The sequence below is a fragment of the Grampus griseus genome, assembly GCF_964374135.1.
Source record: "Grampus griseus genome assembly, chromosome: 3".
Classification (NCBI taxonomy): domain Eukaryota; kingdom Metazoa; phylum Chordata; class Mammalia; order Artiodactyla; family Delphinidae; genus Grampus; species Grampus griseus.
In genome coordinates, this window is record NC_139019.1 from 77,570,635 (window position 1) to 77,594,279 (window position 23,645).

Genomic DNA, 23,645 nt, shown 5'->3' on the forward strand with positions numbered 1-23,645 from the left:
ACCCAGGCACATGGGGAGTTTATTGCCTTTTGGGAGGTCTGAGGTCTGCCAGCGTTCAGTGGGTGTTCGGTAGGAGTTGTTCCACATGTAGATGTATTTCTGATGTATTTGTGGGGAGGAAGGTCATCTCCACGTCTTACTCTTCCGCCATCATGAAGCTCCTCTCCCCTTCATGTACTTCTCATGTTTGTTTCATAACATTTATATCAGCCTCCTCTTGGAGATTTCTGTAAACTTTATGAGCATATTTCTCTAAATATTTTGAGCTTTTAGAGAAAAGATGTTAATTCAAATAAAGCCTATATCAAATCCTTGTCATGTTCTACAGCTTTGAAATGAAAGTCAGTCTAGCTCTGGAGGTAATATGTCTAGATCTATGTTCTCTCTCTCTTGTCCCTCACACTAGGATTGGTAGTCACACTGCTGTGTGTAGGATGAAAGGTCAGATCATTGTTAATCAGGTTGAGATCTCTGAGAGGCTTTGTAGAGTGGACACTGGAGCCAGACGGCTTGGCTGCTATTCCTAGTTCTATGCTGCCTGTGATGCTGGAAAATTCCTCTTGGCTTTCATTTCCTTTTTTAATTTAATTTTTATTTTATATTAGATTATAGTTGATTTACAATGTTGTGTTAGTAGTTTCAGGCATACAGCAAAGAGATTCAGTTATATATATACAGATATCCATTCCTTTTCAGATTCTTTTCTCATATAGGTGATTATAGACTATTCAGTAGAATTCCCTGTGCTATACAGTAGGTCCTTGTTGATTATCTGTTTTATATATAGTAGTATGTATACGTTAATGCCAAACTCCTAATTTATCCCTCCCCACAGCTTTCCCCTTTGGTAACCATAAGTTTGTTTTAGAAGTCTGTGAGTCCTTATCTGTACAATTTGGAGGAGGATGATAATAGTACCTTTCTCACCAGACTGTGTAAGGAAACAGAGATAAGGCTATTGAACAGTGCCTGTCCCACAGCAGGTGCCCAGTAGAAGGTGGCTGGCACTGGAGAGACAATGCAGTGCAGTGCAGTGATTGAGAACACATAACCCCAGCTCCACCATGGGTGTCCTTGGGAAGTTATTTAACTTCCATGTGCCTCAATTTTCATCCATGAAATGGGAATGATGATGATGATGGTGATAATAATGATACTCATTATACCCGTCTCAAAGGATTATTATGAGGACTAAGAGGGTTGGACTAAGAGAGTTTCAAACAGTCCCTTGTACTGAGAGGCTATAATAAGCATTAGTTATTATTGTCATCAGTATTATGTTCATCAGCCTCACCACCACCAAAAATAAATTTAGGAGATGTGTCAGTGATTACTGATTAAAATGTATATTTCATTAGAAGCTGCTTGCGCCTGTGAGTATACATTCTTAATTGTATTGTAGAGTTCTTCCATGCAAAATATTGCCAAAATGCCAAATTACAAATTAGAAGCTATTAATAGACTCAAACCTTTAAAATACCAGCTGGCTTATTTTCCTTGTTAATCATTTAATAAATTTCATTTGCATAAACTCATAAAAAAAGCAGAGTAGCATGTACAGAAACTCATTAACAAGGATCCAGTTTGAAAGGATCCAAAATTTTAAATTTTAAAAACATTTCTTTGTTCCTGAACTTTGTTTCCTTTCCAAAACAATAAGTGTGTTGGCATAACAAGGGTCTATTATGTGAGGAACACATGTGCCTTCATTACTGAAGCACAAGACATGATAAATTAAGAGGGTATTTGGCATCAGTCTCTTCAAATGATAGAATAAAAAATAGGAGTTTGTGGGCTTCCCTGGTGGCGCGGTGGTTGAGAGTCTGCCTGCCGATGCAGGGGACGCGGGTTCGCGCCCCGGTCCGGGAGGACCCCACATGCCGCGGAGCGGCTGTGCCCGTGAGCCATGGCCGCTGAGCCTGCGTGTCCGGAGCCTGTGCTCCGCACCGGGAGAGGCCGCGGCAGTGAGAGGCCCGCGTACCAAAAAAAAAAAAAAAAAAAAAAAAAAAAAGTAGGCGTTTGTGCTGATATCACTGAGCAGATAAAAGGGGAAGAAATGGCAGAAGCATCAGGCCTAATTTTTAATCTCTTACTTTGAAAGGTTCATAAAATATTTAATCAGATTTTATTCTTGTTTTCATATCTTCCCTGTACGGAGAATGCATGTGTATACTTAAGTAATTGTCTTTTTTGACACAGGTTAACTTTTGGGTGGGTAGAATTGTAAAATACTCCACTAAAGATCCTAAATAACAACCAGCTCTTCAGAAGCATTCCTAGAACTTTAGATTCGATTGCTAGATTTTTATCATGCTACAAAAATCCATGCGCTATTTACAAAATTGTTGTAATATTGTGCTGACAGAATTTCAGAAAACTTTTGACAAACCTTTAGCCCTGTTTATTCATGTTACTTATTTGACTGCCAAATAAAATAAAATCACACTTGGGGCTGTTCTCTTATATATTAGGCCATTCCAGTCAGCAAACAGTTGGAAGGACTGCATTCTCCTAATAAGAAAAGACACAAAAAACAGGTGATGTGGTTCATTGTACTAGGGAACATTTCTGTTTACTAATGGTCACTTCAGCTGCTTAATACGTGCTAATAATTTCAGTTCACAATCTTCTGCAACACTTTGACCCATCAGGGGCTTCTGGTAGGTTTAGTTACCCATGGCTCACATTCTGGCACTAAAAATCAATTTCACTGCTTCCTGTGTTCTTGATACTGTCAGCCTCCCATTGTTTTACATCATCAGCTGAAACCTATGCTGAGGATTTCACTCATAAAGAGATAAACGATGTTAGTGGCTTTGAAGGATGAGGGTTTTTATTTTAGTTTGCTTATGTATTAGCTACCATGTTCATAGTAATAAATCTTTACATAATTTTAATACACACAGAAGTAAGATGCAAATTGCCATCTGAGTAGTAAGAGCAGACTGTTAATTAGTGTGCTTAAGTGTTTATCTAAAGAGTTACAATTCCGGGAATTCCCTGGCGGTCCAGTGGTTAGGACTCCATGCTTCCACTGCAAGGGGCACGGATTTGATCCCTGATTGGAGAACTAAGATCCCACAAGCCAGGTGGTGTGGACAAATAAATAAATAAAGAGTTACAGTTCCAAGAAAAGTATAATTTTAACTCATGAAGTTTATATTTATAAATACATAAAAATTATCTTTTTTAGCTTCCTTAGTTGAAGAAAATATATGATAAACTTTGTAAACTATGTTCATTTTTCCTTCCTTTCTTTTTCTTTCTTTTTCTGAATTTAGGCTGTAAAAACAGAACCTGAGAAGAAGTCACAATCAACTAAGGTAAATGATTTAAGTCAACTAGTGAGTTATTTGGAGTCTTTGCAACAATAATGAATAACTCATTTCCTCTATTGGTGCTACTAAATGGTAAAAAAAAATTTTGTCAGCTAATTAAATTAATTTTAGATTACCCTTTTGAACATGATTATATAGAGTGTATATAAAATAATTATAACATTAAATCCATATATTGCTAAAATGAATAGTATTTTATAAGTCTACTTCAGAAGGCATTTTATTCAAATCTAGATTTTTGTTATAGCTGAAGTAATTTTAAAAAAAAGCAACAGGAACAAAGGACAAGGGACAAAGGGTAATGAGTATTTGATTACTGATTAATGATGAGACATCAAGAATAAAGGTGTCTATTGAACCCAACACCTAGATAACTTAAAGATGAGAGTCTCTCCTTAGACTAGGCCCTGGGTTTATCTTGATGGTCTTATTTCCATTGGTGGAACTAGTTATCAGTTACTCAGGAGACAGCTCTGACTTTCCCTTGGGAACGGCTTCCCTTGCTTTCCTGACTCATGGCTGTCTAGACTGAAAGCCAATTCCAGTCCATATGGAGATGACCCCAGGGTGTCTGCAGGCAGGGCAAATGTTTCTCTTCAATAAGGTGCTATACTTTATTTCTTTCAAGTACACTTGAGCAGTTGCCTCAGACCACAAGTTTTCCTGTAGGGAAGCACAAAGATGATTTGGGCTGAAGTACTTTAAGTGCAGGCAAGGGTGGGGAGTGCGGTGGGCAGAGTCATCTGGGTGAAAGATGAAACTTATATGATTTTGTGTAAGGCCTCTTGGCCCCTGAGGATGGTAATTATATAGTCCCCTATAGAAGAATAATTCAGCAGCCGGTGGAAGTTGTCTTCTATTCCATATTTAAATGTTTTTGGTTACTCAGTTGGGCTTCTAGTGATACCTGTCTTCTCTACTTGTAGCACAGAAAAAAACATATAAATCATTTAACTAAAAAAATACAGTGTTCATCTCCTATGAAAGGAGATTTTTTTTGAAAATCAATTTTAATTTCTAAAGTAGAATTCCCTATCAACAAACTCAGTGGTCAAAGTGATCATTTGACGTCTCTGTGGATGGACTTGCCGTTATCAAATGATCTACATGAGTTGTGAAAAACAGCCAATAATTTAGAGATACATAGCTATTTGAAAAATCATTCTAGATGAAATACTACATTTTTCATTATTTTTCTGATAATTATCATTATCAGACTGTTGGTAGGATTATTATCAACCAGACAGCAACATCTACTTCTCTAACTGGGCCTTTCCTAAGAGAGGCAGAATGGTCTAATTGGGATTTTTGGTTTTGAGCTTATTTGGAAATATAAAAACAATGTACTCTGATGTAATTGAGATTTTATCGTTTGAAATTTGACAGCCATCTGTGGTTCATGAGAAAAAAACCCAAGAAGTAAAGCCAAAGGAACACACAGAGGTAAATGATCATCATTAGGACTTGATATCATAAGGGGAAACCTTTTTTTCTTTGTTTTTTGGTGAAGGATAAAATTCTGAACTGTTCAAGTCCTACTGAGCATGGCTGGTGTTTGTTTTCCCACTAAAATGGTACCACCATGTGGCATTAGCAGGATTTGCAATTTGCTCAGGTGATTCTTGCTGAATTTGGGAGGAAGGATTTGCATTGTTTCAAATTTTGTACTCAAAGTGAAATTTTGTCACATATCATTCTAATTTAAATTCGCACAATAAAAAACTGCATAAAACACAGTTGTTATGAATACTTTCTATTCCATAGAGAAAAGTAGCAATATTTATCATATCGTTAACATTGTGGGACGTGTGTGTGTATGTGATTTCAGCCAAAAAGCCTACCCAAGCACTCATCAGGTACGGGAAGCAAGCATACTTATAATGAAAAAGCAGTTTCCAGACCAAGTGAGCAGCCAACATCAGAGAAATCAACAATACCAGAGGTAAATAAAGCAGACCGATAGGAAAACACTAATGTCAACTAGGGAATTGACAGGTCCTCTATCTACATTGATGTGTGTAGGTGAAGCTACAGAGCTACGCCAAATATATCTTGTATTGTAAAGATTTGGTGCTCTTATTTTGCTGGTGTTGCAAATAAGCTTGTGGAAACTTGGGACTAAGTAAGGCCCGAGAAGGGCATCAGATAGGTCTGGGGGATGTTCCATCGTGCCCTCTCCACCGTGTTGTGACTTTGAGGCAGCCGAGTCTGGTGTCTCACAGATGGGAAGCTTGGGATTGAGGCTGCCTCCTGGACCCCTCTCCTCGTGGGCTGTGGGAACTCAGATGCACTGCGAGATCTGCTCTTTACCTGGAAGTCTTAGAGTTTTTAGGGTCTTGTTGTAGGAGAGATCAACTTACAGAGCCAAAAGTCAGACATATATTCTGTATTTCCAGAATACAACTATTCAACTGCTAGAAGAATAAACATCTATGAGAACTTTTTCATTGAGAGCTCTTGGAAGATAGGAAATAGGCCTGCTTAACAATATACCTTCTATCAGAGACTGCAAATTTGTGGCCCACCAGTTGCAGCCACTTGTGTATTTTATTTGGCTTACAGTAATCAAAATGATCTTTAATTAGCTGCCAACAAATAAAGTCAGAATACTTCACATAAAATGCAAATTTCTAGCTTCTCTTGAAAAATTGGAATATCTGGCAACAGTAGGCTCACATGGCAACAATTGACTAGAGGCTTTACAACCTTGTATGTGCCCACGTGGCCCACTTCGCCTATGTGTGTTAACCTGCATGGGCTCTGTAAGCTCTTGAGTCCAGCTGTATGTGCCCAGCATTGCATCATATGCAGTAGAAGCTAGTGACCATTTCCCTACAAGATGTCTGCTAGGGGAAACTGGCTCCTTAGTGACATTTGAAATGTATGATCTTGAAAATAGTCATTCAGAGATACTTAGTTCTGTCAATCTTTTATCCTTTAGACTAAGTCACAGGTCACAATTTCCAGTGGTGGAAAGAGTGCTGTTACTGGCATAGCTGCAGCATCTGGCAAACCAGTTGATGAGGTGAGCACACATAAAAGATGTAACGTGAACAGGGGCCTCAATGCTTATCAGGTCTCTTTTATGAGAAACATATGCTCAGCGAAGACCCACTCTACCTGGCTGGCTCTGTTTAACCATTCAGTGTTCCAGTGCTGTCACAGTCAAATAACCTGTCATTTGCTAAAACTGAACACTTCATACGTGAAATTTTATGAAGAAGAGCATGCATCTGAAGGACAGAGAGAAAGCAAGACACCAAAAAGACACTATTTATTGAATGAATGATTTTAAAATTCATGCATTCAATAAATAGTTACTATTCAGTGGAATATTACTCAGCCATAAAAAGAAACGAGATTGAGTTATTTGTAGTGAGGTGGATGTACCTAGAGTCTGCCATACAGAGTGAAGTAAGTCAGAAAGAGAAAAACAAATACCATATGCTAACACATATATATGGAATCTAAAAAAAAAAAAACAATGGTACTGAGAAACCTAGTGGCAGGGCAGGAATAAAGACGTAGACATAGAGAAGGGACTTGAGGACATGGGGAGGGGGAAGCTGGGATGAAGTGAGAGTAGCAGCGACATACATACACTACCAAATATAAAACAGTTAGCTAGTGGGAAGCAGCCGCTTAGCACAGGGAGATCAGCTCGGTGCTTTGCGATGACCTAGAGGGTGGGATCGGGGTATGGGATAGGGAAGGTGGGAGGGAGGCTCAAGAGGGAGGGGATATGGTGATATATGTATGCCTATGGCTGATTCACTTTGTTGTACAACAGAAACTAACACAGTATTGTGAAGCAGTTATACTCCAATAAAGGTCTATAAAAAATTTTTTTTAGACCCCATAAATAAATAAATAGTTACTGAGTGCCTGCCACGTATAAGACCTCATCAATACCAAGGAAATTAAAATGTGAATTGACTCAGATCCTGCCTTCAAGATTTATGGCTTTGAAATAAAGCACATAAAATGGCCATGAGCATTTGAATAAGCATTACTCTCAGATCTTAATATGAACACTGCCATCTTGAAATGAGTAAATTACGTGCAGTCATGACACCTACACGGATTGATATTGGGAGGTTTTCAAAGGAGCGTCACAAGCCCTCTCAGGAGAGAGTATATGTACCCCACTGGCAAATCATGGGCACCTTCCTTAGATCCTTTGGAGAGACTAGCTTGGGAACGTAAGACAAGAAGTAGTCTACCTTTTCTACCCATAGGAATACAGAGTTAGCCATCAGAGTTAGGAATCAGTTTGGAAGCCATATTGTCCTAGAAATGCTAGGACGTATTTCTCTTAAAGCCACAAGTAACTAGCTGAAGCAAAAGTAAGATGGAAATGAAAGCAGAAAAAAAGTAATACGTGTTTATCTATTTTCCCGCTTCTCAAAATGGGCACAGTTATCCCCCTGCAGGCTAAGTAAAGTAAGGAACGTCATAGGATAAAAGTATGGCCCATCTCCCTGAAACATCAGTTTTTCTTAGATTTCGAAAAAGAAAAGGCACATTATTTTTCTCCAAACTAATGCAGAAAGCATGTGGCATGATGGCAAAATTTACATGAACTTTTCAATGAAAATACTCAAAATAAAAAATGTTTGATTTTTTTCCAGCAGACCCCTTGTATATACCTTGAGATCCCTACCCCCATCCTGGGGATACACTTCACTCTCTTGTGTTGAGGAGGGATAACTAGATGCCATGGTTTGGAAAATGGATAAATTTAAGACAGAGGCTTAGATCTCTTAGAATAGGTTTAAAATGTAATTTGAACCTATTCTGAGAGATTTGTAAATGTGATTTTGTAACCTATCTGTAAATGTGTTTTTCAAATTTTGATAATTTGAAAATTTATGCCACACATCATCTAGCCAGGGTTATCCGTAAAATCTAAGCAATAAGATTAGGCGAGGTTTATACGGAATTCTGCTGTGCATTGATTGACTTGTGCTACGACTTGTGGCAAATCATTTCACTTTTCTTTGCCTCTGATTTGTCTCCCAGAAAACGAGATTGGTCACATCTGCTTTTTCTTTTTTAGTCCATACCATGTGTAAAGCACTGTGGACTGTGGTCTGACACTGCAGGACACTGAGCTGCAGGCTGACCCCTCTAGGGGTGGGATAAAACTATGTACCCAGGACTGCATTCAAGGCAGATTAAGACAAGTCGCCACAGGGAGCTGTTTAAGGAGAGAGGGGGTCTGTCTGATTCGGGGGAATCCTTGGGGACTCTGAGTAGATCCAGTTTAAGTTTGGCATGAAAGGATAGCTAGGATTGCAGGCTTGCAAACATAACAAGGGAGAAAAAAATAAGATGTGATCTGGGTACAAAGTGCATTACGGTGTGGGTGAAGCACAGGAGAGGTGAGTGGGACTGTAAGATCAGAAAGACAGGTCGAGGCGCTGCTGTGGAGAATGTAGAGGTGTGTTAATCCATGTGGTAGTGATACAACGGGCAGCAGGTAAGCATTGAAGATTAGAGAACAGATGGAGAGATGCGATTAAAACCAAGTGATTAAAACCGAAGAATTAAGCGACCGCAGTGGCTGGGATGAGACGGAATAAGAGATCTTAAGGTGGGAGGCTGGTCAGGGGCTGTTTCAGTCGTCCTGGGGAGTCCAAAGTTAACCTAAATTAGAACTGGGATAGAATAAGTGAGCGGGGAGCGATGCAGGAGGCGTTGCAGAGGTGAAACTTTCAGGTTTTAGGAAATGAGTGGCTGCAGTGTACAAAGGTGAAATAAAGTCTCAGATAACCTGGGGCTTCAGCGTCTCAGTGAACCAGGTTGCTAACCCTAAGGTGAGGCAAGGGAGGCACCCACGGCCAGGTTCGTGCCAGTGCAGGGGCAGCACCTGCAGGAGTGAGCGCCTCTTAAGTGAGCCCGGTCCTGATTGTCACTGACAGGTGGACAGAAGTCAGAAGGGGAACTGCTGGAGACAGAAAAGTGATACCTGCTTTTAGACAGGTTGAATTGAAATGTCTGAGGTGCCCCGAGAGAGAGGCGATTAGCACATTGTTTTGGAGTCCAGGTGAATGGAAAGGGAGAAGCAGGGAGAGAGGGGAGAGTGAAACTGAATGAACATCTGCATGAGGTTGTGGTTCAGTCAAGGAGCTGGATTCAATTGCCAGGACTCAGGCTCACCCTGATGCTCCCCGTGATCTCTTTAATATAACAAGTACAGCAATCACTTATTTAGTACTTATTTATATATCTAGTACTTATGAGTACTTAACGTGTGCACAACTACCGGCTTTCATACTTTAATAGATGAATTAGTTTAATCCTCACAACCCCTTGCAGTAGGTGCAGTCACTGTCCTGGTCTCATACATGAGGGTACAGAGGTTCAGGAGGAGATGTGACCTGCCTGAAGCCTCCTGCGGCCAGTGCGTGTGGGCTGGTGTGCAAACCAGCCTGTGCTCTCCACCTCCAAGCTCTGCTGCCCAGATTTCAGAGACCTTCACAGAAGACAATTCCCTGTTGTCTTAAACCCAGTGACTTCACCATTTCGTTCCTGCCTGTCCCTGAAAGCATTTGGCCCCTGACCCTAGAGAATGATTGCCTAGGACCACCAGTACAGGCAGAAACGTGTGTGGCAGGGGGCAAAACAGGAGAGAGGCCAGAGGTGGCAGAGAAAAGAGGGCACAAATGCCAGCACAGAACGAGGATGGTGCTGTGAGAGATGAGAGTCGGGAGAGGGGTGCTCACCAGAGTAACTCCGAGAAGATTATGTCTGGGTAAAGCCATGGAAACTGCAGATTGGAAAGTTATTGACAATCATTGATGGAGCAACTGAAGCCGTGGTGGGAAGGACATTGATTTTAGGGAGATGAAAGAAAGAATGAGCGATGAGATACCAAAGCAAGGCAGGGCGGAGGTCTTGATGTGTAGGGGCACAGACCGAGAGAACAACATCTAGACATAATGGCTGTTTGTAATAAGAAGGAATTCATGGGTGTTGCAGAGATTAGCTGTGGGCCCTGGGAGAGGCAACCAAGAGCAGTGAAGAAAGAGAAGGGCAGTCCTGGATTCAGATCTCAGTGCTGTGCTTTACTGTGTGACCTGGGAAGTTACTCAACCTCTCTGAGCCTTGCTTGTCACATCTCTGAGTGAGATTAATATTATCAATATTAATATTATTTATGCTTTTCTGAAAAAGGATATAACACATAAAGTGTCTGGCACAGAGCAGATGTTTAGTATATGATCCATGTTATGTTATAATGTATTCATTTTAAAGTCTGTAATATTACTGAATTTTATAAAGATATATGAGGAGTTTTTCTTTCTTTCTAAACCCCCACCAGAATAAAGAAAATAAATCATTAATGTCAGCCGTACCAGTTGAATCCAAACCAAGTGAACCTTCTGGAAAGGTATGAAGATAGCAGTGCCTTTTTACGTATTTATTCATAGTCTCCGTGTCTCTCGTGATCTGATTTCTTGAGGGTAAACAATATGAGGTGAGGGTAACTTAAAGGACCTTTTTAATGAATTATTGTTTGAAGCTAATATGACTGGGTTGAAAGTGGGATTTTCTCCCGTATGTTTGTAACATTTTACATTCTAACCCTGTGTTCTGGAAAGTCCAGTTATGCCTCATGGAGTTTACATTCCAGTTTCCCTCCTGCAAATGCACCTTCTCTAAGCAGAGGTATCACTAAAGAATGCCAGGCACTTCTTCATTCTGAAATTCCCAATTGAATCAGTCTAAAGCTAACAGGCCTCACATTCTATTACACAATCAGGTGAGTTCCCAAAGTTGTAGTGGAAATATGGTAGTTACAAAAAAAAATGTAAACAATCATTTCTAAGCTGAGTTAAATAGTAAAGGGTCTTTCTTCAAATTGTTTTCCCTTTCAAATGTAGCTTATTCTTCACAATGAATCATTCTTAACCTCAAAAACAGGATGGAAGCACTCTTTCATTCATTATACTGAGTTAAGCCCATATTGACAGAATAAACTGTCACTTCTTGTAAATTTAACGTCTCTCTCAGGGAATTTCTATTTGTAAGCATCTTCAGACAAGCAAGTAAACAAAAAGCCACAAATGAATAAAAGAACACAGGGCAATCCATTTTTGAAATATATTTTATTTGGTAGAGGTGGAAACGATTGATAAGCAAAAATACTAAGCATTTCCTCTCTTGCAGATAGCAACATGATTATAATTCTCTGTAGTTTGTTTCCTTTTTTCTTTAAACTATCAGTACAGTGGTCTGGCAGCTGTAATGAACCATACACTTGTCCATGTAGTTCATGCCTTTAGACTTATTGAAATTGTGGTTCTTAACCTGAATGTGGCTTTCTATCTTGCCAACCTAGAATCTGTACTCTGGGACTTTAAATACTAAGTTCTATTACAGACGAGATTTTAACCATTTAAGAACTTTTGGTGTTTTTCTACACAGAATTTTTTTTTCGGTAGTTAAAAAATCAAAATGAAATATGTGTAACAAATGACATTTACATACCTGCTCTTTTTGTTTTCCAGTTAGGCATGGATGCGGCTTTGGACGACTTAATAGACACTTTAGGAGAACCTGAAGAAACCAAAGAAGATGATACAACATATACTGGACCTGAAGTTTTGGTAAGTGATCTTGATGTCGATAAAGATTCATACTTAATGAGTAGGAGAGCTAGTAGGTCATGGTCATGATGCACAAAAGAATATATAGTGTTCTGTCACTTGGAGAGAAACAGTATGCTGTCAGTATCAGTAATAGCAACTGAAAATTAGTGTTGTGGATGGAAACTGTTCTAAGGTGGCTATGCGATTCCGTTGATCAGCAAATACTCATTGATTGTCTCTGCTGAGACTGCAGCTGGCATATAGTCTGTTGGATCACAGAGACTTATTTTCTTTCTTCGAGGCTTAAGTCCAGTGGCCTTCGACTTATTTTAGTTTCTAGATATTTCCCATCCTATCACTTGAACTTATCTTGATTTCTAGATATTTTCTGTCCTCAGTTCATCTCTATTCCTGATTCATGAAAAGCAAGAAAGTTATGTTCCTTGGCATTAATAAAAGACATTCCATAGACTGTAAGAAAATATTGCAACAGTCATAACAAAGGATTTATTTCTAGAATTTATGAAGATTTTTTAAAACTGAGAAAAAGACAACCCAATAGAAAATTAGGAGAAAATTTGGCCAATAGACACATGAAAGTCTCCCTAGTAATTAGGAAAATGGTACTAAAACACAGAGAGATAGCACTTCATACTCATCTGATTGGCAGAAGTGTAAAAGTCTGACAACTGGCCCAGAGCCTGTGGATGTCACCTGAAGATGTGCACACCCTCTAACCAGCAATCCCACGTCTAGAGAGACTTGCTGAAGGGAGCCTTGCCCAGGTGTATAAGGAGTTCTAAGAACAGGTGAAACATTTGGAAATGATTTTGTTCAACAGGAGACAAGATGATATAGTGGAACACTTTATAGTGGTTAAAATGGCTTATTCATGTATCAATATGGATAACATTACAAAAATATAACTTTGAATAAAAATAGTACATTACCAAATGATAAGAATTTGATACCATTTATATAACACTTGAAAATAGGCAAAGTAATGGTGTATATTGATTATGGGTATCTACATGTGGAATAATTGTTTTAAAATATACTCAACTTTACATTGATGGATGTGATAAAGTTCAGGATGATGGCTATCTCTGGAAAACAAGGAAGAGGAATTGGATTGGAGAGTGCTAAAAAAGAAACATCACTCTGATTTTTTTCTTATTACGTACGAAATAACTAGATCTGTTGAGTTATATAGAAATTCAGTTATCAACTGCTCTTTTGTAGGTATAGAAATATTAGATAATGAAAAATATTTTTAAATAAAATGCATTTTATATATGAATGAAATTTAATATAGTGGTTTGAATATTTTATAGCATTACTAATGGGTTAAGCCAAGCAAATATGGGCAAGTATTTGTGGAAACTTAGAATTTCAGAGTTGTGTAAAATATTGGCTTCTAAATGATTTATATTTACTCTCGATAGTTCCATAAATTAATAATGCAATAGTACTTTGGTTTAAGAATATGTGTATAACATTCTCAGCTACTATCCTTATGTGTACGGTTTTCTTCTAGGATCTGATGAGTTCTACTTACACAGAGGAATTGGGTAAAAGAGAAGTCACACTTCCTCCAAAATATAGGGAACTTTTAAATGTAAGTTAAACAATCATTTACTTATACTTTATTGTTTCTTTTTTGGAATTATAATTTTTATCACATTAATATATCCAGTTTTTTTTAACTTAGATAATATAATGGGCGTGCAAAATTGTCATTACTCTGAAGCTCACTGTATTACTTTGGTAGGGCTGCCATATCAGAGTATCACAGACTGTATGGCTTAAACAGCAGAAACTTACTGTCTCACAATTCTGGGGGCTAGAAGACTGGAATCAAGATGTGGGCAGGGTTGGCTCCTTCTGAAGGCTGTGAGAGGAAGATCTGTCTCAGGCCTCTCTCCTTGGTCTATAGATACCTCCATGTGGAGTAATTCCACATCTTCTATGTGTACATATCTGCATGTTGTCTTTTCTCTACGTGGATCTCTGGGTCATTTCCCCCTTTTATAGGAACACTGGTCCTATTGAATTAGGGCCCCTTTTAATGTTCTCATTTAACCTTAATCACCTCTTTAAAGGCCCTGTCTTCAAATACAGTCATTCTGAGGTTCTAGGGGATAGGACTTCAGCATATGAATTTTGAGAGGACACACTCAGCCTATAGCATTCACTGAGCTATGCATTTTGCCAGTTGTAAGGATTAATTCTGCCTTCTCAGCATCATCAAATTAATATTTGTTTCAGAAAAAAGAAGGGATCACAGGGCCTCCTCCAGACTCTTCGGTGAGTTCACATAACTGTCTTCTAAGATCAGATTTAACACTTTTTATATCTTTGGTTGGGGGGATAGAGTTATCAATTCTATATTTTGGGATTATGACTATATTAATCTCTAACTCAGATGAAGTTTCCATCTGTTCCGAGAACGGGGGTGGGCCTGGGGGTTGTTTCAATGCGTGTTTATTTCCTAAGTAGATTTTTGAGGGAAAGAAGAATGGGGACAAGAAAGTTTTAGGATAAATTAAATGTTAATAAAAATAGGATGAGGATATCCTAACATGTAATATGTTGAGAAGAGAGAAACAGGAAAATAATATTTATTGAGCATCCAGTTTCCTCCCAAACATAGGCTTTCCTCTGAGTTATTTCGTTGATCATCTCATTTGGTAGTCAAGGAATTGCAAAAGTCCATTCTTCGTTTGCTGGGTTTATAATCTGATCTGTCACTTGAATGATTCCCGCGTGTGACTCGTCGTGCTGCCTGTTTCTTTAGAAACCCCTGGGGCCCGATGATGCCATAGATGCCTTGTCATCAGACTTCACCTGCAGTTCTCCTACGACTGATGGGAAGAAAACCAAGAAAGAGGTATTGTTTTTAATGTAATGAGGGAAACTTGTTAGAAACCATCTCATACTTTAAGACAACAACAACTTTTTAGTTCTGGTTATTACGATTTGGTTAATACGTTTCCTTCTTCTGTAAGTCAAATCTTTTGTATTTTGTTTTTCAGAAGTCTACAGGAGAGGTTTTAAAAGCTCAGTCAGCTGAAGTAATCAAAAGCGCTGCTCCACCCAAGGAGAAAAAAAGAAAGGTGGAAGAGGTATAAAAAAATTACTTCTTTAAAATTAAGCACGGTCCGCCTGACAGCAGTTGCTCTCCTGAGGCTCATCTAGCTGACTGGGGAGAACCCCAATAGTGCATCCCACCTACTGAGCATCTTTTCTCCCTCGGGCCTCTGTAGAATAGTGAAACCAGTCAGGGTTATATTGGTCATCTCCAGGCAGGCCTGCTCTGTTTCTACAAATGCTTAGGGGTGATTTCAGCACGCTTGCCTTGGTTGTGGAATAAGATTATCTCACCAACACACTACACAGAAGAGCAGGATCCCAGAGGAACTGCACTCTTGGGACATGAAATCTTCAACTTGATTTTCTAAAGGAGTTTGAGTCCTGTGACTCACTAGGGGGATGTTGTTATAGCTGCTTCTCTCCACCTTAACCACAGTTGACTATAACTTAATTCTTGTGAATCCTGAAAGGTGGCACTGCAGCTCTGGGCTGGATGAGAAAACATGCCCCATCTGCAGGTGGTCCAGCCGCTTCAGGGCCCCCTGCTTCCTGGGCTTAGCTGCGTTGATTCTGCTGAAGGACAGGGTTGTCAGAAGTCATTTTTAGAGACATTTTTAGAAAAAGAAAAGCAGGATACTGAAAGTTTACTTCTTGCAGCTTTTATTTTGATATGAGTATTTTATAATATAATTATTATTACAGTTACACTTCTAGCTTGCTAAGTAAGAGGTGAAGTGTACCTCTGAGAGCACTGTTACTGTAGAAACGAGTCCTAAGCCCCAGTTTTCACTCACTGGTAAGTTCTTCTTTCTTTCTCTCTTTTACTAGGTTTTAAATAAAATTGCCTTCCTAGAGTCCTTCCCCAATCCACAACTTATTCTTAGAGATTTAAAATTTTGAATTTCACAAAGAAATGGGTGGATTGTTCAGGTTGAGGAGATGTTTTCTTTTTAATGTACAGAATTTTTTTTTCCCTCACAGGACACAATGAGTGATCAGGCACTCGAGGCTCTGTCAGCTTCGCTGGGCAGCCGGAAGCCAGAACCTGAGCTCGACCTCAGCTCCATTAAGGAAGTCAATGAGGTACTGACCTTGGAGTTCACATACAAAACCTGTTAGTCTTCAGGTTACAAGGTTACAAAGCTAATGCATTACACATGTTTAGAATTCTTGTACCATTTTTATCTTCTTAGAGATTTTAAATGAACTGTTCTTTGTCCTGCCTTACTTTCAGGGTCTGGCTAATTTAGATATTTATTGCTGGGGAGTTAGCAACCAGAAAGGATATTTCAGTGTTTGTCTTGTTAACCATCTAGAATTTTAATACTTAAAATGAACACTAATCTCCTTTGCCAATTCTCAAATGACACCTGACTAAACAAGATAACAACGAAGGCAGTGGCCTGGTGAGTTTTGTCCACTCTCATGGAAATTGGACATTTGTATTTTCAAAAGGTTCCAGGTGCTTCTCTTTATAAGGAGAGAAGGAGATGGTTGCAGATGGGGTGGGAGATCCTTTTTATAACTATGGGGGAAAATGTTGAAAACTTGTCCCAAATTAGAATAAAATCAAGCAACAATTACTTTATAACTGGATTTGCTGCGTGTTTAGAGTGTGATGCTGGGGAGAGTTTACCCCACCACACGCCAAGACCTTAACAAGCCTTACGAGCCCAGGCAAGCTTGTATTTGGTGGAAGAGAGTGTTCATATTAAATTTCAATTTTTAAAGAATTGTTGAACTGAGTCCTCCGGGGGAAAAGAGGAGGGAAGGCATAGAGCCGCCCTGCGGGCATCCTTGGCCAGGCAGTGTGGTGGTGGGGACCCTCAGGGGCGCCAGCCTGTCAGCTCAGGGTGGGAGCTGGCACTTGTCGCTGTCACAATGCTGCTGCCTCCGCTGTCACTTCCTGTTCTGAGTCACCGGGGAAGGTGAGTCTCGCTGACTCCCAGCAACGCCCCCTGAGTCTGGGACTGCCCTGGTCTGAAATGGGCCAGTTTCTATCTTCGACTTTCTCTGAGGTCTTGCCGGGCGCAGTGTGGTACGACAAGGCTTTGTGAAGGCGAACACAAGGGAGCAGGGGAAGCAGTCCTTGTCCTCCAGAACCAAGTAATGTATTGGGAGAAAGGGAAACTTTGATGACAACATAGTGCGAGGTGCACAATGTCTCAAGGAAAGGGTGGTCCTGGCAGGACCCTGGCGGTCCACCACCGAGGGCTGCATGGCAGCCAGCGAATGGCACATCTGCCTCAGGCTGTTTACAGATGGTTAAGGTGATTTAAGAAGATGATAATTTGGGGGCAGAAAGTATAAACATAATCCCAGGATGAAAAGACTCTTAGAGTGACTAAAATCGGATAGGTAGATGTGAAAAAGTTATGTAAAAATAACTTTTAAACAGTTTGGGTTTAGGGGGATGCATATAAATGTATTAAATTTCCTCTGGAAAGTTAGCAAACTCCTAAAATTTGAACAAAAAGGACTATTCTACTCTTAACACTAGTTTTCCTTTTTAATTGTGTACAAAGTATAAAGATTCTCCAATCCTCTGGATTCTTAAGTTGAATTTTTAGTACCTGATGGTGAATTCACTACTTCCTGGGTAGTCTGCTGTGATAAGGCTCATAAAAGTCGATATGCTATAGGAGTCCACGGCCCCTCCAGCACGTTCCGCACCAGATGATGCTTCAGAGAAGAGGTCCATGCCTACTTGTCATTCTCATAATGTATCATAATGCATTGATTCTGTAGTGATACCTCATTATTAATCTCCCCTATTTCTAGTGTAGTTACCTAGTCTGGAACTATTTCAATTCAGGGGATGTTTGTTTTCACCTCCTACTGGATACAAACCACAATGCAGTCATTTAAAGAATATAAAGATCAAAGAATAGAAAGGATCTAGCTGTGCAGGTGACTCGCTGTTCACAAGCCTAAGTGGAGAGGACAGTCCTGTACAGGTGACGCTTTCATGAGTACTGTTTTATAGCCAATGACCTCACAAATCCCTGACCTGGGGAGTACCACTATATAACAGGACTTACTTCATATCCTGCAGTAGAATGTAACGGGAAATATTTTTTTAAAAATCCTTTCATCCCAGTTATTATTCTATAGAACAATACAACTATAATTCCAAAGCCTAGAAAAGTACCTGGCTTATTAAAAGTGCTCATCAAATATTTTAAAATTAATCAACTAACTAAGCATTCAATGGAGAACCACAATCTTAGGCTGAGATGTAGATGGGAGCAACAGGCTGAGCTAGAATCAGATAAATACCCACTCCACCGCCCCCCCAAGCACACACAATTTTGTGCCCAGGAGCTCCTTGATTTGTGATTTAAATCCATACCTTGATACAGGTACAAATTATTACATATCATGGAACTTTGCATTACCCACCAGGAGTTTAAAATCAAATGTTACATCTTAGCAGCCACTGATCTGCCATGGAACTGCACTTTTATTTGTAATGCATTTGGTTGTGCATGGTTTAGTAATCCAGTGACGTCTTGGTGTTACTGAAGGGAGTTCTTTTAAAAGCAGTAAAACCAGGGCCTCCCTGGTGGCGCAGTGGTTAAGAATCCTCCTGCCAATGCAGGGGACACGGGTTCGAGCCCTGGTCCGGGAAGATCCCACATGCCGCGGAGCAACTAAGCCCATGTGCCGCAACTACTGAGTGTGTACTCTAGAGCCCGTGCTCCGCAACAAGAGAAGCCACTGCAATGAGAAGCCCACGCACCACAAAGAAGAGTAGACCCCGCTCGCCACAACTAGAGAAAGCCCGCACGCAGCAATGAAGACCCAGTGCAGCCAAAAATAAATAAATTAAATAAGTTTTTTTTTTTAAAAAAAGGGAAAACTAATTATCCTTGGATCAGCCAAGATTTGTGATGGGATGCCTCTCCCCTTTCTGAACCGTGTTTAACATTCATGAGAACTCGTTGTTTTCTCCCCCTTAGATAACTGCCTCTTTCAGTACGACAGGTGGAGGCTGTAAAATGATTGCAGCCAGCTTGTGCACTGTGCTTACCTTCTTCAAAGGATATCTTATTTAATTTTCTCCGCTGATCCTTCCTTACAAGTCAGCAAGCTAGGTAAGGATTCTTAGTAGCCCCATTTTACAGCTCAAGAAACTGAGCCGAAGAAAGCCTGGGTGGCTTCCCAAGGTCATAGAGACAGGGCAGGGACACCTCCCTGGGATTCCTGGCTGTGTTGTTTTTTTGTCCGTCACCCTACACTGCCTTCCTCCTAACTGCTCACTGGGCACTTTAATCTGATTTGGTCTCCTCCACGACACCCATGGATAAAGTGATGTCTTATTTCACATGTATTATCGCAATGCTTATTTTTTTTCTCCACCTTCCTCAGGCAAAAGCCAAAGAAGAGAAACTAAAGAAGTGTGGTGAAGATGAGAAAACAGTCCCACCAGAGTATAGATTAAAACCAGCCACGGTACGTTGTTTGCCACGGTGCATGACAGCAGCTCACTCCTCCTGCCTTCGCATCGCATTTTGTCCTGTCTGTCCCCATGATGCTTAAGGACGTGTCTGATATTAACTCTGAAGACCCCGAACGCTTTATTCTCTGTCTTCTACAGTTGGACCCTTTAAAAGAGTGTTTCCTAAGTAATGACCGTGTGGTCATTAAAATTCCCTCAAATTCAAGTGTTTCAACTATTAACCATGCTTGACATAGGTCCTTAACCTTAAAGCAGAGGAATAATTTGGGAGTAATATTTTCTCTAACTGCTATATGGATAAAAGCACATAGATCTTCTAAGTGGTAGATAAACATACAATGATTTACCAGTATCCTCAGTGAAGATGGTTTTGTTATTGTTGGTTTCAGTTTGACGTGAGGATGGTGGACTTATTCCTGTACTTATATTTGTAATCTATCTTTGAAATAATACACATAAACATATGGTTGAAAATAGCTACAATGCTTATATATGGAAAGTTTCTCATTTTTTAGAAACATTCTAAATTGTGAATTCTGAAAAACCAGTTTTACAGGAATGATATCTTACCTCTTCACCCTGGGTTAGAGAATTGAAGCTTTTTTCAGTCTTTCATTGATGTAGCTGCATCTTTCTAGCCAAAGAACTTTTTTAAAAATTCTACTTCCTTATCCAAAAGATGGAAATTATTTTTCAGTAATTTTTAAATTTTATTTTATTTATTTATTTATTTATTTTTGGCTGCACTGGGTCTTCATTGCCACGCGCGGGTTTTCTCTAGGTGTGGCGAGCAGGGGCTACTCTTTGTTGCGGTGCGCGGGCTTCCCATTGTGGTGGCTTCTCTTGTTGTGGAGCACGGGCTCTAGGCATGCAGGCTTCAGTAGTTGTGGCACGCAGGCTCAGTATTGTGGCTCGTGGGCTCTAGAGCACAAGCTCAGTAGTTGTGGCACACGGGCTTAGTTGCTCTGCGGCATGTGGGATCTTCCCGGACCAGGGCTTGAATTCCCCATGTCCCCTGCATTTTGGCAGGTGGGTTCTTAACCACTGTGCCACCAGGGAAGTCCCTTCAGTAACTTTTAAAGAAAAGTAATTGCATTATATTTTATAGCATTTGGTTTCTTGATTTTTACAGCTCAACTCCTTATTCTGATACTTTCTAAATAAATTAATTTGAAACACAAACTCACTCAGATATATGGCAAAAAAAAAAAACAATCTCTCCTCTCATATCCTGGAATTTCTAAAACAAACTTAATGGGACAAGAAAGCAAAATTTTCTATTCATTTTAAATGTATTTTTAATTTCATTTTACAGGATAAAGATGGAAAACCACTCTTGCCAGATGTTGAAGAAAAACCCAAGGTTAGGAAATAAGTGTTTTTTGGTACTTAGAAAACAATAGAACTGTAAGGTATAAACAGATAATTTTGACAGACCAGATCTCACTGTAGAGACTTGCATGACAGCCTACTATTAAGGAAAGAGGAACTTTTGACAGCAACACCTGGCTTAGATCTCTGACTCTTTTTCACATATTTTAATGATTATTTATCTCATGAATTATTACTAAAATATTACAAATTTACAGGTGATGTTTGTTGAACATTAGGAGCCGATATCAAGAGGGCCCTTAAATTAGGTTGTTAGCACTTGGTTTGATCCTAATTACAGCATCAGGTGCTCTAATGATTCTATGCTGCCTTTACTTAATTTGGTGTTAATCAGCATAGTTACCTATCATGATGATATTAAGCAACTACATTTATTAGTCACTTACTATGTGCCTGACACTACACTAAATGGTGTTGTGTGTTATCATTTTGAGTCCTCACTGAATGAGGAAGGCACTATTATTATTCCCATTTTACAGGTGAGGAAATTGAGACACAGAAGGATTCTGTAAATAGCCCAAAGTCAAACAGCTAGGGAATAGCGAGGCTAGGACTCGAAACTCTGTCTATCCAACCCTGGGGCCCAGCTTCTGAATTACATGCCATTCTGTCATAGATCAGAGCATGTGGAGATTTTGACTAATTACAGTAAACGAATAATACCACTTCACCTGAAGGAACTAGGGATAGCAGAAGTTTCCTGCCAAAACCGCATGTAGTCATAGGGAAGGAGTATATGATCTATGTTTCCTCTGACTTATTCATAAGGAAAGTCGCTGGAAGTAGGAAAAACCATCACATAAGGAAAAACGATAAAGATCTTCATTGGAACAAACAGGCAATCTTATTTGAGCAAAATTACTCTGAAATTGAAGTATCAGGAAAACTTTTAACTAAATAAACCATTAACATGTTTATGGTACTGAGGTGTTTAGTATTCCTTATTTGTTGCATGACACTTACCTTACATTGATAAATGAAACATATACCCTGTATAAATTAACTTTTGGTTTTAGATCCTACAATATGACATAATATGTGTTTACCAGAAAACCTTTTTCTCTATGAAAGCTTTTTTCTTTTCTCAAAGTAAAAATAATTTTCTTCATATTATATAATATTTCTTATGTTACAGCCCCTGAGTGAATCAGAACTCATTGATGAACTTTCAGAAGATCTTGACCAATCTAAGTGTAAAGAAAAACAATCTAAGCCAACTGAAAAAACAGAAGTACGTTTCTAAAAATAAAGATCGCTAGTTTTTGTTGTTTTTTAATGTTTGTCTATAATCTTAAAAATGTGAGACCAAAACTTTTAACAGGAAGTGGCTGATAAAAAGGCCCATTTTGCCATCTTTTTTCATATGCAGTTTTCATCTTGCCTGTTTCTGGATGTGCTTTATTTTCCCAGGCTGACCCTCATATTCTTGCAGTTTAAGTCCTTTAGTTAATTATTCCTTCAGGAAGGCATTCACACCCATGCTTTTCTTTCCATTCCTGCTTCTGTAACTGACCTAGTTAAAGTTGTCATCACTCGTCACCTCAAGATGGCAATGGCCTGTGTCTTTGGTCTCCTTCCAGCCCATCCCATATGTCCACCGGCATTATTCTTTCTCAAGCATGTTTGTAGCCACAACATTCCCCTGCTCCAACCCTCAGGAGTTCCCATTCCCTACAAAAAAGTTCCTGCTCATGTATTTGGGCCCCAGCTTCCTTTCATGCCAAGATGTGTCCCCCTATCACTAAGCTCAGATTGTAAGTACTTGTGTGTCTTCCAAGGCTTTTCTCATATGGTTCCTTCTGCATAGAATAACCTCTCCAAATTCTAGATCAACTAAAATCGTAGTCATCCCTTTAAGGCTCAGCTAAAATATGGCCTTTGTCTCCTGCATTTCCCTCCCCAAACCTTACCACCCTTCCAACTCTTGTTAAGCAGAATACAACACACCAGGGAGGTCTGTCATGCTTTCTTTATATATCCCTGTTGAGGCATGTTGCAAACAAGATTTTAGCTGCACTGGTCTTTACTTCTAACATTTATACATATTTTTAAATAGTAAATTCCTTGAAAGAAGAGCTCATGCCCTATTAATGATCATCTGCTGAGCACCTTGCATACAGGATAGGCTTCCATAAATGTCTGGATTAAAAGCAATCTGTTTGAAATTTTACTCTTGTAACAAAATAGCACAGTGATTCTCAAACTTCAGTACACATCAGGATGACGTGGAGTGTTTGTTAAGGCACACATTACTGGGTCCCAACCCCAGAATTCCCGATTTAGTATGTTGAGGGGGGGATCAAGAATTTGGATTTCTAACAAGTTCCCTGGTAGTGCTGAGGCTGCTGGTCCAGGGACCTCACTTTTAGAACCCCTGGGATAGTCTTACTACCTTGCATTTGTACGTAGCTATTTACAATTTACAGGGTGCTCTTAGATATGTAAAAATGAGGTATTTAAATAAAATATTGTATTGCATTTATAATTGGTATATTATTATTGTTACATATTATATGATGGCAAATAATATAAATAATAATAGTTGATAAAATTCACTGAGCTTACTGTGTTCCCAGGTACTATGCAAAGCACTTAGCCTGTTTTATCTCATTCAAGGCCCCTATCAACCCTTGAGATGTAGGTACTATAATTGTCCTCATTTTGCAGATGTGCAAACTGTGTCTCAGAGAGGTTTAGTAACCTACCTAAGGGAAGAGGTGAAACCAAGGTGAAGTAATGGTAGCTGAAGAGTTTCAGCATGCC

At 39.4% G+C, this 23,645-nt stretch overlaps 1 protein-coding gene across 13 annotated transcripts in view; it reads left to right on the forward strand.

The window, feature by feature from the left end:
• The window catches only part of CAST (calpastatin), a 125,474-nt gene that overhangs the window by 76,569 nt on the left and 25,260 nt on the right, over positions 1-23,645 (forward strand). For 8 of the 13 annotated variants that reach the window (XM_082650618.1, XM_082650620.1, XM_082650622.1 and 5 more), the window contains 15 exons: positions 2,472-2,537; positions 3,282-3,323; positions 4,725-4,781; positions 5,167-5,280; positions 6,280-6,363; positions 10,666-10,734; positions 11,855-11,953; positions 13,473-13,553; positions 14,204-14,242; positions 14,733-14,825; positions 14,971-15,060; positions 16,010-16,111; positions 19,400-19,483; positions 20,806-20,853; positions 22,018-22,113. In XM_082650618.1, coding sequence (XP_082506744.1) covers positions 2,472-2,537; positions 3,282-3,323; positions 4,725-4,781; positions 5,167-5,280; positions 6,280-6,363; positions 10,666-10,734; positions 11,855-11,953; positions 13,473-13,553; positions 14,204-14,242; positions 14,733-14,825; positions 14,971-15,060; positions 16,010-16,111; positions 19,400-19,483; positions 20,806-20,853; positions 22,018-22,113 — 1,164 coding nt within the window. The remainder of the gene's footprint in view (positions 1-2,471; positions 2,538-3,281; positions 3,324-4,724; positions 4,782-5,166; positions 5,281-6,279; positions 6,364-10,665; positions 10,735-11,854; positions 11,954-13,472; positions 13,554-14,203; positions 14,243-14,732; positions 14,826-14,970; positions 15,061-16,009; positions 16,112-19,399; positions 19,484-20,805; positions 20,854-22,017; positions 22,114-23,645) is intronic. The other 5 variants (XM_082650624.1, XM_082650628.1, XM_082650621.1 and 2 more) reach the window with 2 other exon arrangements.